This window comes from Myotis davidii, unplaced genomic scaffold (assembly GCF_000327345.1).
Source record: "Myotis davidii unplaced genomic scaffold, ASM32734v1 scaffold353, whole genome shotgun sequence".
In the NCBI taxonomy this organism is placed as follows: Eukaryota; Metazoa; Chordata; class Mammalia; order Chiroptera; family Vespertilionidae; genus Myotis; species Myotis davidii.
The window spans coordinates 73,103-88,092 of NW_006284335.1; the positions used below are offsets into that span (position 1 = coordinate 73,103).

At 44.5% G+C, this 14,990-nt stretch overlaps 1 protein-coding gene across 2 annotated transcripts in view; it reads left to right on the forward strand.

Moving 5' to 3' along the window:
* The window catches only part of FAM120A (family with sequence similarity 120A), a 112,174-nt gene that overhangs the window by 46,352 nt on the left and 50,832 nt on the right, over window positions 1-14,990 (forward strand). For both annotated transcript variants that reach the window (XM_006754437.2, XM_006754438.2), the window contains exons 6-7: window positions 7,630-7,727; window positions 7,949-8,229. In XM_006754437.2, coding sequence (XP_006754500.1) covers window positions 7,630-7,727; window positions 7,949-8,229 — 379 coding nt within the window. The remainder of the gene's footprint in view (window positions 1-7,629; window positions 7,728-7,948; window positions 8,230-14,990) is intronic.

The window sequence follows — 14,990 nt, forward strand, 5'->3', positions numbered from 1 at the left end:
GCATGTTAGTCTGGGTGAATTGGCCATGCACAGCCTGAAACTTGAGACTTAATCTTAGGACCACAAAATCTCATCAAGGGATTTTTCATGATAAAATCTTAAATTATTTTGAAACTATCATAAACACAATATATTTCTACAGGAAAGAAAATAAAAATCAGAGGAACATTACTAATATCAGAGCCTTCTCCTCGTCTCTCCCTGTCACATTTCCCCATCTTCCAGTACCCTGAATTCTGTTTTCTTTATTGTGTTTGGACCCTGAGAAGTAATTGGAGCTATGGAAGTAGGCAGGCTTCCCTGGGGAGTTTTCTGTGGAGGCACATTCCATAAAGAGGTCCTGAGCCAATGCCTCGGACCAGGGAGAAGTGGTGGAGCCAGAAGTGCAGAGCAGTGCAGTCAGAAGAGGAGTCCTGGCAAGAATTTGCACGTCTGTTGCTCACCAGACTGTGAGGTGAGGTGAGGAGCTTCTGCGGCACTAATAGCTCCAAAAATAGGTGTTAGCTTTGCAGCTTCCTCTGTGCTGATAGCCATGGAAGAGGGCAGGATAAGTGGGCAAGCCCACCTGTGATCCCTTCCATGGGCTTGACACAGTAGAGAGGATTGAATAGGCTTAACCTATTATGTAAAAAGCTGACGGATGGGACAATGCCCCTGGTCCATGGGAGACCAAAGGAGGTTGCTAGATAGCAGGACTGCATGGCAAATAGAGAAAGAGTTGTACAAAGATAACCATATTGAAATAGGAACTATTGCCACTGGACAAAGAACAGACTACACAGGGACTGCAAAGAAAGGACCTCTGGGCCTTGTGACTGCCAGTATGCTGGCAGGGGTACCCCACATCCTGACAGGCCCCCAAGGCTGGCCACAGTTTACCAGACTGAATCAGAGGATACCAATTCACAGAATGCCAAACACAAGTGACCCATGGATGTATAAGGACAGAAATGACTGCCATCCTAACTGCAGTGATGGGACACAGCTCTCAGGGCCAGGGCTCAGGAAGGCACCTGTATGAATGGGAGGCAGAGACCAGTGCTAGTTAGTGGGCTCTGATCTAGGGTGTTGCTTTCTGGTAACTGGGAAGGTGGATTCATGTAACCACGCAATTTGCACGTCTGTTGTTCACCAGACTGTCCATCAACTGTCACTGAGCATTCTAGGTCCTGTAACAGTCTTCTTGAAAATACAGCTTACTGGCCAACAACATACCCTGCCATAATGGGGGGTGATGATAACGAGATGTCACCCGTGAACATGAAGACAGTGTGAAGAATGGCACAGCTCCTGCAGGGCTTCCTCTTCAGTAAACTAGGTTACCCAATTGGGACCACAGTGGGACCTGTGCAGAATCTAGAGTGACCTGCTTGGAACAGAGGGCAATGGCTTGCACACATGTACCAGAGAGGGGCAGGGTATGGACAAGCTGGGGTAAGAGAGAACATAGCTGCCCACACTGCTCCCACCACTAGAACTGACCCTCAGGAACTCATTCACCTGCCCCTTGTCCTCACAGCCAGGCTCACCATGCAGGGAAGGCTCGTGAATGACTCTGCACCGTAACTTGTCCTGTTCCCACAACAGTGTGTCTGATAGTCCGAATCTACGTAACCATATCCTGTGGTCATTACCTAGAATATTTTTAGGTTTTTTGCTATTGCACGTTTAAAAAAATTTTGTCACCAGGCGTTCAATATTATACTAATGATACACTTTACTAATAAGTTACTGAAATTTCTTTTAAAATTTATCTGATACTCAGTTTTATAGCTTTGCTTTTATTAAATTCGCCCTTTCCAAGATTTTTACTTAATTTTTTTATTAAGAAACTAGAAGCCCAGTGCTTGAGATTCATGCATTGGTGTGTGTGTGTGTGTGTGTGTGTGTTGTATGTGCGTCTGAAGCAGTGGAGGTCTATAAGTTCTCTAGGCCAAAATCAATAAATTATCATTTTGAAAAGTCACACATAATTGATAGTACGGTGTCCCTCAGCCCAGTCTGCTCTCTCTTGCAGTTGGGAGCCCTCAGAGGGTGTCTGACTGACGGCTTAGGCCCACTCCCCGCAAGCAGGCCTAGCGGGGAGCAGGACTAAGCTGTCAATCAGACACAGGCACGAGAAGCTCCTGGCACTGCCGCTTCGCTTGCCTGCCAGCCAGCCAGCCAGCCAGCCAGCCAGCTGTTGTGAGCCTAGCATCTGGACTTCTGGCTGAGCTGAGCTCCTGCTGTGGGAGCTCACTGACCACCAGGGGGCAGCTCGTGTTGAGTGTCTGCCCCTCTGGTGGTCAGTGCATGTCATAGCAGCCAGTTGTTCTATTCAGTCGATTTGCATATTACTCTTTTATTATATAGGATAGGAAGCTTTGTAACAAAAGATAGGATCATAGCAGTATTGTACCCACTGGACAGGTTTAACAAATAATATTTGCTTCACATTTCTCTTTCTTTAAAGAAATACATTAGGCTTTTCTAAGTCATGTGTCTTCCCTCAAACAGACTTATATTTTCTAACCTCATAATATAGAATAAATAGTAATGCTTTGATTTTTAAAGAAATGCTGTGTTCATGTCGTTCTACACCTGTTTTTTTCAAGATGTGTCCATGTTCATCTTTTTCGATTTTTATCATTTTAAAGCTAATGCAAATGGCTCTGATGCCAGCCCTCAGGGTCTGACAGGGTAGACTTGCCAGAGGAAAGCAAGGATGTTCTTTCTCTTAGATCCACAAGAAGATCATTTTGGGCTCATCAGATTCTCTCAATCTGTTCCCGTGACCTTTCATTCAGTTTTTAGTGAGTTTATTTTAGTTGATGTGGTATGAAATGATACCCACTGTCTAGTCTTACAGTTTATTGAAAGTTTGGTCATTTTGGAAGATGTGGAAATACATCTTCCTTTTGGCTGCTGTCTGGTGTGACTGCAAGGTGTGTGTTCCTGCGAGCACGAATGCCAGTTCAACTCACCAGTGTCTTCCAAATAAAGGTTTTAGGTTTGCTTTTCTAAAATACACAGATAGACAGAAACAGATTTGTCCTGTCTTATCATAGACTTGTGAAACCACGTAAGTGGTTAAGTGAGAATTGTGTCCTTTTCTACTTTCTGGATCTTTATTCAGTTAGTGGAAGCACAAGAACCTTTTGCTATTAAACACCTATGATTCAAACTCTGATTCGGTGAGCCCTGGAATTGAATAGATTTGGATACAACTTGGGATGAATCTGTCACTACCCAGGCTCATGCTATTCAAGATTCAAGCACCAAGTGGACTTAATACTGTACCCTGTGAGGTCCACATGTGCGCTATCCAAACTCGGTCATACAAAGCCAGGAGTGCTTGTACTAGCTCCAGGGTCCCTCTTGGCGTGGAACATTCCTGTACCCACAGTCAAGCAGCCAGAGCAGCCCTTGTCGTCGATCCACCTTAATTCTCAGAAAGTTCTTGTTTACATTGACCTGGAATGTGCTTCCCTGGGTTGATTTGGTAATTCTTTCAGGTGCCACTCAGAATATGCCTGCTTGCTTTATCATGATCTGACTTTTCTCAGCCCTGTAGTATTGGCTTCTGTTGTGAGGGCTTTTCTCCTGGACAGTGGCCTAGGGTCTCCCTATGGGGCCTGGCTGGCACTGTAGCTTTGGGCAGCCATCAGCTGCCCAGCTCTGGGCTTCTGAGAGTTGGTGCTCACTGGAAACTTACAAGCGTCAGTCCTTTAAAAGCTGAGGATGCCTCCTGTGTCCTCTTGCCTCAAAGTCCCTTCCCTCCTGGCCTCCTCTGCCTTCCTGTCTGGCCTTCAGTCTGGCTCGGCCTGTCACCGAACTTCGTAGGCCACTCTGGTTTCCTGTCGGTTCCCACTGTGCCCCTAACCCAGCCTGCCTTCAGAAGCTATTCATCTATGAGAGGATGGAAAGAACTACTTGAAATTCTCCTTCATACTGAGATAGCACAGTGACCCAGGCCCAGGACCCCAAGGATACCAGATGGCCAGAAGGAACGCTGGACCATAAAAGTGCCACCACCTTTTCACTCCCTACTCAGAAACATAGGCAGCTGTTTTTCTCTCCCCTTTAGCTACCCGTTTAAACTACCCATTCGAATGTGTAGTTGACCAAGGTTTGACCGCTGTTTGCCCTTCCTAGAGTAGCAGTAATGAGAACTTTGCCATCCTACCCCCTCAGCGTAGGTGCAAAGTCATTACCAGTCGAAGCAGCTGGAAAAGGAATTCACCTGAACCCTGAAATGAAAAATTCCACACGCCACGTTTTCAGAACGTCTGCCTTTTCCCGCAGCCCATTTTGCCACCAGCTTATGAAAGAGCCAAGCAGAGCCAGCCATGAAGCCAGTTCAGAGGACCTTCCTCTCCTCTGTGCTGCCTCCCTTGTGCTCCAGCATAAGCTTAATAAACTCTGGACATTTTTCTGCGGCTTGGGGAACCCAAGAACTCTAATGCCAGTAGCAATATAACTTACGTGTTCTATAGTACTTGTTATAGAACATTGATGCTGAGTAAATACATTTATTTGACCCTTAAACAGTGGGGTTAGGCGTGCCAACCCCCTGTGCTGTTGAAAATCCCCATATAACTTGACTCCCCCAAAACCCAATTGTAGTCATCCCTTGGTATCTACAGAGGATTAATTGTTTTTAGAACCCCCACCCCGATACCAAAATCCCAAGATGCTTAAGTCACTTGTATTAAATGGCCTAGAACAGTGATGGCGAATCTGTGACACGCGTGTCAAAGGTGACACTCGAACTCATTTTTTTGGTTGATTTTTCTTTGTTAAATGGCATTTAAATATATAAAATAAGTATCAAAAATGTTTTACTATGGTTGCAAATATCAAAAAGTTTCTATATGTGACATGGCAGCAGAGTTAAGTTAGGGTTTTTCAAAATGCTGACACGCCGAGCTCAAATGGTTCGTCATCACTGGCCTAGAACAACACATCTGTGGGCTCTCAACTGCAGATTGAAAGCACTGTTTTCCATTTGAGGTTGGTTGGATGTGATACCCCGGAGGATACAGAGGACTGACTGTATTTATTGAAAAAAATCCCCATATAAGTGGACCCATGCAGTTCAGGCTCGTGCTGTTCAGCAATCAACCGTAAATCCATTTCAGCATGGTTAATGTAGTTGGAAAATTCTGCCTTGTTGTTTGCAAGCATGGAAAACTAGAGTTAGTTGGTAGAAAATATATTGATTTATTTAATCCTTGAATCTGAATTTTCAAAACTATATTTTTTTAGTAGCACTTGAAAATCACATATCAGCGCCCATCTGCAAATAGAATTTTTTAAAAATATTACTTTGTTACCGTTTCTTTTATTTAATGTAGCATCTCTGTAGTAATATGTGCAGAAATACGTCCAGTAACAGATGAATATTTGTTAGGTTGAGGCAGGGCTAACTAGCTCTCAGTAGAGCTTTTGTTCAGGGTTAATACCCTTCTTTTAAAAAAAACTTTTGAGTTAGAGAAAAACTGGACAGCTTCATACAGGCAGAGTAAGTCATTGGAGGCATGGTGTGGAATGATATGTCCTCTCGTCCTGAGTGCACAGCTCACCAAGCACAGCTGAAGGGTTGCAGTGGGTGCTGTTCATTCTCAAAGAGGTCTTTAATATTTAAGAGATAATTTTTGGATTATGAAAATATTTTTCATATTAAACATTTTTCTCCTGTCTTCTGTCTTCAGTCCATGTACTTTTCTAACAAAGCCTGCCTCTCTAGTGTTTGTGAAAGGTGGAGAACGAGAAACTGATGGTGTTAACCCTCCACCCGTGAGTCAGTGCCAGTTCTGAGAAAGATGTCCTTGTCACATAGAAGACAGTCTGTGGCTCCACTGAGCTGCACGAGGGCTTTGAGAATGAGAACTGCTTACACCAGGAGACGTGAAGTTCCCACAGACAGGCCCTGGCATATTGGGCATTTGTGCAGCTTTGAGAGCCATTAATTCACTAGTTGGACTAGGTTATGATAGAATAGTAAATAGCTTTGTGGATTCTCAAAGGTTTATTTGAGGTCAGTATGATTTTAGGAAATGTTCTTTCCTTGGAAATTGTTGCTTTTAAGTTTTAATATAGTTTGGGGTTTTTGGTTTTAAGGAAAGTTTGTGCTTTTCAGAAAGTTTATAGTATATAATGGCCAAAAATAGAGTGAAACAAAACTGTTCATCTTCATTGGAATGCTGATGGCTGCGTTCAGCATTTCATTTGTATGCTCAGGAATTTAAGTGTGGTAGGTCAGCTACAAGAGATTGCAAACTGGGCTTTTTACAGTGATCAAATTACAAATTACATTATTAGAGCTTGAATGGATTTAATGATATTCTTACCTGAGAAGGAACTTTAACAGTTACAGGGTCTTCCAGTTGGAGGTTTGAATGTTTATAGACTTAATGTTTGATCAGGAATGTCTGTGGTATGTGTGTGTTTGTGATGCCAGTGTGTATGTGGTAAACATGTATGCGTGTGTGTGTACATGTGCCGTCAGTCCCATATGTAGACATGGCAACATAATCGTCCCCAGCTACTGTCCCACAGTTGTCTTGTTTGGCGGGAACTGAAAGATGGGTTGAGCTTTTACTTCCTGTGAGCCAGGTCACAGGACTAGGACATCCATGAGCTTGAGTGCGAATCACTTTGAGATAGGATCTTCCAAGGGATTGCGGCTTCCGAGGCTCATGAGTTCTCGTGGGTGGGAAGAAGTGACAAAGTGTTTTTGACAAGGCCATGCTCCTTGTCACTGAATGTCTTGGTGCAGATCACTCTGCTGACTTGGCTTGTGTGGCTGACTGCACCCACCTGGCCACTTCTCAGACCTGTAGGGAGACATTGAGGGTTATGGACATGGAAGTATCAGGGCTGCTGGTCAGGTTGACTGATCTGTTGTTACATCTTAAAGCTGACACAGGACCCAGTCCTGATGTTGTGTGTGCAACTGCTTCTCCATGTGGCTTCTGTTTTGTGTGTCACTGTGACGCATGAGGATAATGAACAAATGCCAGCACACACCAGAACAGGTTTATAAAATCATGTTCTTCGAGAACACAGCATCCGACATTACTGATTCTGTAATGCATGTTAAAATGTGTCACCTGATCATGGTTTTGCTAACAATGAAAAACAAAGTACAGGCAGCAATGACCACATTTCACTTTTTGTATTTAAAAGCTTGCTAATAGCTAAGAACCTCATTTGAGCTTAAACAGAGAAGTTCTGTTGCTCCACAGATGGAGGGGGAAGTGTTCTGCCTGTTTTGTTCGTTAGAGCTACGGTATCAGGGATCGGGGTTTGTCAGCAGTGAGCAGAGACAGGTGAATGAGAATGGCTGGCCAGTTAACGATGGGTTAACTAGGCAATCAAGGAAACAAAAGCAAAAACACTGTCAAAAGTTAACTGAAGATTCTTGAAAGTTAAAAATCTAGTCTCAGTATATAGAATTGATCGTCATAAAATATTTTTTACTGTTAAACATGATTTCCTAGAGGTTTCTGAGAAGTGGGACCAGTGGTGTGTTGGCATCTGAAATATACAAGACAGATGGGACACACGCTGGCCACCACAATGTCCTGGGGAGGTGTCTTCTGCTCACAGTTGTTTTATTGTTTTCTCTCCGTGTTGATGAAACAGCCAGACCAAATCCGTTTGGAATGCCTGGGATAGTGCCACCGTATGTCCCCCCCCAGATGCTCAACATTCCACAGACCTCTCTGCAAGCCAAGCCCATGGTAAGGCCTTTCCTTTCCTTCTGCAGCTGGTTTGCCTGCCTTGGGGACAGCTGGCCTTGCTAGCTGCATATGCATCAAATCTTAATGAACACTGAAATAACATCTTAAGCTGCTGAATTGATATGTGAAACAGGTGTCAGTGTTTGTTGAATTAAAAATGGAGCCAAGACCCGTAGGCAGCTTGTGGGTGTGTGACCTGTACCCTCTGCCCTCTGTTTCAGGCTCCACAGGGGCCCAACCCAGGTGCTCCGGGTCAGGGTCCACACCATTACAGCCTCGCTGAGCCGGCCCTCCCTTTAGAAACAAGCGGAAAGAATCTGACTGAGCAGAACAACTACAGTAACATTCCTCATGAAGGAAAACATACTCCACTGTATGAAAGATCTTCCCCGATCAACCCAGCTCCGAGCGGCAGCCCCAATCATGTGGACTCAGCGTACTTTCCTGGTTCTTCTACGTCGTCATCTTCAGACAATGATGAAGGCAGTGGAGGAGCTGCAAAGTGAGTGGTGGGTTTCTTATGTAGCTCATCCCTGGGGAAGCCACAGCCCGTGGCACCGAGTGTTGTGCTCAGAGAGGCAGTTTGCTGCAGGTAGGTGAGGGTCTCTGTGCCGGGATTGGAGCTCCTCAGACATGGAGGAGAGAGGTGGTTAGACATTTTCACAGGGATTCCCGCTGAACGTCTGCTGCCAGCCCGTGGCCTTGGCCCATTGTTCCTCTGCTGGGGTGGAATTTTAGGAAAATGGGTCTATGTGACCACCAGACTTGGTGAAGTTGTCTGCTGATCCTTACTCTGTGGTTTTCCTTGCTGTTCTTGCCCTACCTCCATCCCAGGAAGCATTTTAAGTTAGACGCCTGTGGCTTTCAGTCTCAGCTCCTGGACCAGTGGGAACTTTGAATTTCTTTTGCTGAGTTTAACAACTCATAGGACTCTTCTTGAAATAACACTATTCACCCAACCAAAACCCTAGAAAGCTGTCAGGCCCAGGCTGGAGTTCTCCCAGAGAGGAGTATTTTAAACATGTGCTCCTAAGTAAATGAATTTCCAAGTACATAATTTGTTACAATCTGATTGAGGAAGTCTTAAATGGACAGTCTTCCTCCCCTCCTTACTTCACCTTATGTGTCTAAGAATCCTGGTTCAAATAAAAGAAAGAAGAAAGGAAAAGAAAAAGGGTCTTTTCGTAAAGCCTTATCTCCTTTTCCTGGGTTGGAACTCTAGTTAACAGGTAGATGCCATGGGCTAGTTAGTACTACATTTATTTCTGCTGTAAGAAATGTGCAAGTTTCCATTCTTCCTGCAAGTTACTGATGCTGTAGATTTTTCCTCTCTTGTCCTCTTTTTCTCCATCTGTAAAATGGCAGTAATGTCTACTGACCTCAAGCGGCAGTAACCAAAGGGTTTGCTGTCATCCAGAGATTGTGCGGTGTCTGAAGCAGAGCAAAGAAGCATAAAATGCTTAAAATCTTACTGCATATGCAATCCTAAAATGAAGTGAAAAGTCATAACATTCAAACTTTTGAGTTAACCTTTTGGAAAGGAAATATATTTAAGACCTACTGAGTGAGAATTTCTGGGCAGGGGCTCAGAAATCAGTGTGTGTAAATGAGCACCTAGTGTCTCTATAGCTCATGGAAGTCTAAAAATGGCTGATAGATGTCTTGAACCCCTTCCACTCTGGAATTCTATGAGTTTTCTTTTAAAAGTTGACTCATGTCAGCAAAGTCAAGGCATCTGTATAGTACATGGTCGTGTTAATAAGAAACATTCTTTCCAGATGGAAACACAGGTAGACGTGAGGCAGACGTGCTTTGTGGGTGGCGAATGTGGGAGCCAGCAGAGGCCTGGCATGGGGCGGTGTGGTGGCAGCCTTGTATTTTCCGGTTGGATTCAGAGATAATGCGAGCTGCAGCTTAATTTGGCACACTGCCCAGTTAGACGTGAGTTGAACTTGGGGTGAGTAAAGTTTCTCCTCCCTTCTTAGGTACAGATTCAGTTCCACCCTGTTCCCAAAGGTCCTGGCCAGCATCGCATTCCCTGAAACTGTCCTCGACTTCAGTCACCTCTCCCACCTTGAGCTGTAACTCACTTGTCCACACTCCAACTTGGAGTTTTCACTGCCTTTTGTGGAGAAGCTTCTGGAAAGTGGACTCAGTGTAGGGTCAGCATGAACATCTGCCTCCTTGTGATGTGAAGTGTGGTGGAGCACATTAGCGGCTAGCAAGGGCAAGAGTGGATCAAGTGCAGCTTAGCAATGTCTTAATTTCCTTGAATCTACTTCCCCATTTGTTTTAACAACGAGAGACAGAAGAGTTAAAATTAAGAGGAAATGGGGTACGTGTGCCTGAGGCTTCAGGATTATGTGCCAGGCATCGTAGGACCTGGGATGAGCCCTGGTCATAGGTGTCCTTGCTTGTGGCAGAATGCTAAAAGAAGGTCAGTGTTCTTGATTTCAGGGCGAAGATTCTAGCCCAGTGATGGCGAACCTATGACACGCATGTCAGAGGTGACACGCAAACTCATTTTTTTGGTTGATTTTTCTTTGTTAAATGGCATTTAAATATATAAAATAAATATCAAAAATATACATCTTTGTTTTACTATGGTTGCAAATATCAAAAAATTTCTGTATGTGACACAGCACCAGAGTTAAGTTAGGGTTTTTCAAAATGCTGACACGCCGAACTCAAAAGGTTCGCCATCACTGTTCTAGCCCGTAGAATGTGTCGTGTGTGTGCACTTGAGGCCATGCATAGGATGGAGGGTTGCTTTCCTAGCTCAAAATCCGGTGAGAGCATAAAGTCAGGACATATGGTTGGTTACCTTTGGTTTGGATGTGAATGAAGACCCCTGAATTTACAATTTTCAGATGGTCTTAAGGGAAAGAAATCATCCATTCAGCCAAGCAGCACTTGAGCACTGTGTCTACCAGTGAGCATGGTGGCAGGCAGTACAGACAAGGTGTGGTGCAGGCAGTCTGCAAAGAAGTGAACAGCCCAAGGGATGAGTGTATGAAGAACACCCCGGACAAAAGGGACTGGAGTTGGGAGCATGTCCCTGAGAGGTGAGATTTGAGCTGTGGCAACGGGGACAGAGCTGGACAGATGTAGGGTGGAAGGAGAGGTGGCTTGACCAGCCGGAGGTCTAGCAAGGTGGAGGCTGGATGGTGAAGAGTCTGACCTCTATGCTCGGTGTGACCTGAACTATCTACGTTGCTTGCTTAGAATGGCCCTGTGGCAGGAGAGATCCCATGATTCTCTGGAAATGAGTTTGCTCTGATCTGATGTCGTTATCCTTGGGATGGACAGGTATTTGGGAGCCTAGGCCATTTAGCTGGAAATTACTCCAAGACTCGACTTCAGCACCTCTTGTAACAGCTTCTGCAGGTTGACTGTAAATGTTTGTAGTTGCTATACTTACGAATTTGACTTGTGCAATAGCAGAGGTGGGAGTCAGCCACCACCCAGCTGGGTGTGTCCCTCTCTGTCACTTCATCATCCCTCATCACTTTTTTAAAAATAATTCTTACCCAAGGATATTTTTTTTTGATTAATTTTAGGGGGGCGGGGGTAGAGAGAGAGAGAGAGAGAGAACATCGATGTGAGAGAGATACATTGATTGCTTGCCTTCCACATGAACCCTGACAGGGGCTGGGAATCGAACCTGTGACCCTGGGACTGCGGGCCTCCACTCTAAACCAGTGATGGCGAACCTTTTGAGTTCGGCGTGTCAGCATTTGGAAAAACCCTAACTTAACTCTGGTGCCGTGTCACATATAGACATTTTTTGATATTTGCAGCCATAGGAAAACAAAGACTTATATTTTTGATATTTATTTTATATATTTAAATGCCATTTAACGAAGAAAAATCAACCAAAAAATGAATTCGTGTGTCACCTCTGACACGCGTGTCATAGGTTCGCCATCACTGCTCTAAACCCTGAGCTAAACCAGCCAGGGCCCCTTATCACTTTTTCCTGTTCGATTCCCTCTGGAATTTATACTCCCTTCAGTGTATTTTCCATAGGTGGGTCCATAAAATACTAGTAAGTGATACTGTTTCTCTAACAGACATCAATGATTTTTTTAAGGCATGGTGCTGATGGGCCATAGGACTATCTATAATAATAAAAGCATAATATGCTAATTAGACCTTCCGGATGAAGCCGAGGCTGCGAGGGCTGAGGCAAGCTGCCGTGGCTATGAGGGCCGAGCCCCTTGCATGAATTTTGTGCATTGGGCCTCTAGTTATAGAATAAAAGAGAATTGTTACCCTCACCACCAGAAAAAAAGCTTCCTACAAATTAAAAAGACAAGTGTTTTGAATGGCAAAGGATATAAACATGCAGGTCAGAGGAAACACAGATGGTCAATAAAATATGAATGGATGTTCTTGCTCACTAGGAAAATCAAAGGAATGCAACTTCAAACATGATACTTTTTTTTAACCTATGACACATTTGCAAACATTTATTAAAAGAAATAAGGTCAGTGAGGGAAATGGGTAGAGTTTGTGTGACATGAGGTCTTGGCTCTCTTGGCAGGTTCTCGGCGTTTGTGATGTCTGAGAGCCGAGGGCACTCCCCAGTAGGTTTGCACTGTCTGAGCTCAGAGGTGGGTCTGAGGGTGCATCGCAACCACGTTGGCCAGGGCAGAAACATGCCCCAACTCCAAAGCATGTTCTTATGTGAAAGGAAGTGCATGCTGAGGTATCCTATGGACTCGCTGGGTGTGAAAGTGCCTCCTGGCTTGTCTTTGGGTTCAGACAGTGGCCCTTTCACTATGGGTGTGTATGTATATACACATGTATATGTGTGTGCTGGGCGGACACTGTATCTCCTCCACCCCCCCCCTTTTTTTAAAATACCTAACTCAGGATTTTAGCCTCTTCAGATGTCTTTTCCATCACCCTCCTGGAATGGGCATCGCAGCTTCTTACTGTCTTGAAGTGGGCATGTGTCCCTGGGCAGTTTATAGGTCTGTGCTGGACTGAGAGGTGCCTTGTATACAGGGGCGCGAACTGGGTACCCTCACCAGGGCTGAGGTGAGCTGCATTGGTGCCATTGGAACTATCCTGAGTGTCCATTCTCATGTGCAAAATTGCAGCCTCCTGCTGTTGCAGGGGCTCTGTGTCTGTCCGAGGGCTAGGCGAGTGCCTGGGCAGTTATTCCAGACTCATGGCTGTTATTTTGAAGCAAATAAGAAAGAAATACTGCTTTCTAACTAAATAATATTTTTCTCCTGTTCTTTTTTCTAGAGTATAATCAACATATATTTCTTACTCTGTTCTTGGCAGTGTTTTTGTGTTTCTTCTCTTCCTGGCCTTTGCCAAGTCTTTGTAATCCTGTTTTGGTTAAGAGTTACAATTGAATCCTTGTGGGGATGTTTATTTTATTGGCTTTTAGATTCATTGGCTTTTAGAATTTGAATCTGATCTGAGGTTGCCAATTTGAAGATTTTAGTTCTTTGTTTGATTTTTTTTTGTAATTAACGTCTCAATACAAAGTGATAGAATTGAAACATTAAAAAGTAGAATATAAGAAATCACCCATGTTTCCACATATAGAGATATAACTGTTTTCAAAAGATAGGTGAATATTCAAATATCTTATTTTTTACTGAATAACTAATTTGGTTTTTACAGTAATGGAATATTTTCTTAGAAATAGCAGCTTACCTTTTTCCTTTTCTTCCTTTTTCATACTCCACTGTGTAAGCATGCTTTCTGATCTATGTATAAATGTAACTGCATATGCACACTGAATATCACTTCAGTGTTTTTGCCTGTCATTACTGACATTTCTAAATGGATATTTTAAAAGTTCTGTTAGGCGAGAAGATAAAGTTTTCTCCATTTTGTTGGTTTAGTTTGTATAGAGTTCCTTCCTTGTACAGTGACATACTGGTGCATGTTGGTTTCGAGGTATTGTGTCAAGGTGGCATCTGTGGTAAAAACTGCTGGCCCGGAAAACTCCTGTGGGGCCATGTGTGGGCTGTGGACTGTCACTGTCAGTGCCTGGAGGACTGCTGACCAGCGTGGAGACCCGCTGCTGCCAGGGCCCAATTCTTCTAACGTCCCTTGTCTGGTCTTGCCGAGTCCCATTGCCGCTTGCTATGTGACCTGAAGCTCACTGGACTCCGTGGGTCCAGCGTGGATGGGAGATCACCTGGTTGTTCGTGAGTTAAATTAGCTGATGAGTAACCTCACTAAGTGATAGCTGTGTTATGCCTTTGGAGTATGGGGTATACAGGACAATTCAACAGAGAGTTCTTGGTGGCTTCCTGCTTGGGCCACCCACCTGGACCCAGGTCTCAGCAGGCTGCCCAGGGCATGGTCAATGAAACTTTGTGTCTGTGTGAGCAGTTTCTGGTCTGATTGTAAGGTGTGAGTAGTTGTGTAGAATGAATTGCATGTAGAAATATTCCGAAATCTCTAATTTATTTGTTTTTCAAGCCAAGGCATTTGTTGTTGTATTCAAAATATTGTTTTCTTATGTTATGAAGTAATATAGTTTTCCTATTGAAATAATTTGAACTTTAAAAAATTGGCTAGTGTCCAGATGCTTTTCAGGCAGATTTTAGATATTATAGAATGATTATTAGAGGGTCACATGAGCATCTTGATTATGACATTTTATTTTTAGCTTGTGATAATCTATATAGAACAAAACTAAGCTTTATAACAAGCCACGCCCCCTGCTACACCCCTTTCCCCCTCCTCACACTGGTCTGTGTGCTTGCTGATTGACCCTGGGGCCAGTCACTAGGGCTGTCACATTTGGGGGCTGCAGTTTTAATGAACATTCCTTTGTTGTGCTTTACCTATCTACTAGAGGCCCGATGCATGAAATTCATGCAAGAGTAGGCGTTCACAGCCCCGGCTGCCTCGGCCCTTGCAGCTCTGGCTTTGTTTGGAAGGTCATTCGGATGCTTGTTCTGCTGTTTTATATCTATTACTCGAGGCCCGGTGCACAAAAATTTGTGCACTCGGGGGGGAGGCGGGGTCCCTCAGTCCGGCCTGTGCCCTCTCGCAGTCTGGGACCCCTTGGGAGATAATGACCTGCTGGCTTTAGGCCTCCTCCCAGGTGGCAGAGGGCAGGCCCAATACCTAGGTGCAGCCCCTGGTCAGGCTTAGAGCAGGGCCAATTGGGGAGTTGGGGCACCGCCCCTTGTCATGCACAGAGCAGGGCGGATTGGGAGGTTGCGATGCCACACTCAGTCACACTCAGGGTAGGGCCGATTGGGGGGTTGGGGCACCATC